Here is a 2,121-nt window from a genome sequence, read left to right on the forward strand (position 1 = left end):
ACACTTAAATTGTGGAAAAATTAAATTAAATGGTTTTTTAAAATATTTCCATATTTTTCAAATGCAAGGGATATCTTCCTTTTTTCTGTCTGTCTCTCTCTTTTTCACTCTTGTGAGGGCTTGGTACCAGGTACTAGAGAATTACTCCAATGAAGTGCCACATCACATCAAAAAAGAATTCGTAATAGAAGGGCTAACATTTATCTTGGAGAGTAACTACTTTGTCTTCAAAGACAACTTCTGTCGACAAAAATCAGGAACTACAATGGGTACAAGAATGCCGCCCTCCTTTGTTAACCTAGTCATGGGATATCTAGAAATCAGTGTTTATCGTAAGGTACTAGAAAAATATGGCAACCCATTCTCTCTCAACATAGAAAATAACTGGAAGAGGTATCCGGATAACTGTTTCGTTCTTTGACATGAAAGTATAGAGAGACTTGAAGAATTTCGGATTATGGTCTCACTTGGCTTGCCAGGTCTTCGAATTTGGTTTGATTTCAATTTCATTTGCCTCAACAGGTCTTCGCAAGCAGAGTTTAGTGTCCAATGAAGGAAAGGTATGCATAAGTGAGCTGGCTACACCTCTGGCAGAGGCCTCGGATTATGGTCTCACTTGGCTTCCCGGTTCTTCTTACACACTGCATATTTCCAAAGGTCTCGGTCACAAGTCATTGCCTCGGTGAGGCCTAATGTTCGAAGGTCATGCTTCACTACCTCATCCTAGGTCTTCCTGGGTCTACCTCTTCCACAGGTTCCCTCAACCACTAGAGTGTGACACTTTTTCACACAGCTATCCTCATCCATTCTCGCCAGTAATTTTATTTTATGAAATCTAAAAGAATGAATGGCAGGGACAGGTCTTTAAAGATTTGAACTTGAAACCCAGTCAGCTGTATCTAAACACTGTAATTCAATTAGATGGACGTTCAACTGTTTCTGTTATATTACTGCTCTCTGTTAATGTAATACGAAAAATGTTTTACTGATCTAATTGAATGTTACTAACATGTCTCCAAACTGTCTCGAGTCTATCGTTTATTGTAACAAGATATTTATTTGATAATTAATTGTCTTCTGATTTGTCTTCAAATTCATTGAAATGTTCTAAGATATTTGGGTAACTAATACTTCTTTTCCAGGATGCCATGACACATCTGGTGAAAATCTCGCGCATTATTCGAACAACAAAAGGCCATGCTCTTCTGGTTGGTGTTGGTGGTTCAGGGAAGCAGAGTTTAACTCGGCTTGCTTCTTTTATTGCTGGTTTCAAGACTTTTCAGATTACCCTCTCCAGGTAAGTGAGAACATTCTAGAAATCTAAAAACAGAGAAGAGCCTGGCATGATAAAACTGAAGGTGGTACTCAATTGATTTTTGTCTATCTGAACTAAAAATAAAACTCATAACTAAAAATAACATTTTTTTGTACTTAAAATATTATTTTCCATTATTTTTTTCTAAAATTCTCACACATTTTTCATACTAATTCTTCCAATATATTTGTCTTTATCTCTGCCTATCCCACTCTCATTTTTCATGCTTTCACATCTCCATATGGTTCTTCCCTGTCTCTCACTTTCTCTTCTCACTGTTTTTACTCACATTTTTTTCTCACTACACTTTCCTTCCTTTCTCTTTATATATTCCTTCGCTTGTTTCATACTTCTACTTACCTCACTTATTCCTTGCCCCATTATTGTCTATCTCATTCACTGAGTCCTTTTTATTTTCTTTATGACATATTTCTCACTTTCTTAATCAATTTTTCCCCCCATCCCTTCTTTTCCATTTCCTTATTATAAAAGATGGTAGTTAGTGTAGCTACTAATGTGTGCCTATAAATATTATGCGCATGACTAGTTGTGTTACATATATGTATATGGATATATATATATATATATATATATATATCATCATCATCATCATCATCATCGTTTAACGTCCGCTTTCCATGCTAGCATGGGTTGGACGATTTGACTGAGGACTGGTGAAACCGGATGGCAACACCAGGCTCCAGTCTGATTTGGCAGAGTTTCTACAGCTGGATACCCTTCCTAACGCCAACCACTCAGAGAGTGTAGTGGGTGCTTTTACGTGTCACCCGCACGAAAACGGCCAC

The 2,121-nt window shown here is 37.2% G+C and overlaps 1 protein-coding gene across 1 annotated transcript in view; it reads left to right on the forward strand.

The window, feature by feature from the left end:
- Positions 1 to 2,121, forward strand: part of LOC106877714 (dynein axonemal heavy chain 5) — a 444,169-nt gene that overhangs the window by 250,019 nt on the left and 192,029 nt on the right. The window contains exon 56 of the mRNA XM_052971252.1: positions 1,143 to 1,297. Within this exon, the coding sequence (XP_052827212.1) occupies positions 1,143 to 1,297 (155 nt within the window). The remainder of the gene's footprint in view (positions 1 to 1,142; positions 1,298 to 2,121) is intronic.

The sequence above is a fragment of the Octopus bimaculoides genome, chromosome 10 (genome assembly GCF_001194135.2).
Source record: "Octopus bimaculoides isolate UCB-OBI-ISO-001 chromosome 10, ASM119413v2, whole genome shotgun sequence".
Classification (NCBI taxonomy): Eukaryota; Metazoa; Mollusca; class Cephalopoda; order Octopoda; family Octopodidae; genus Octopus; species Octopus bimaculoides.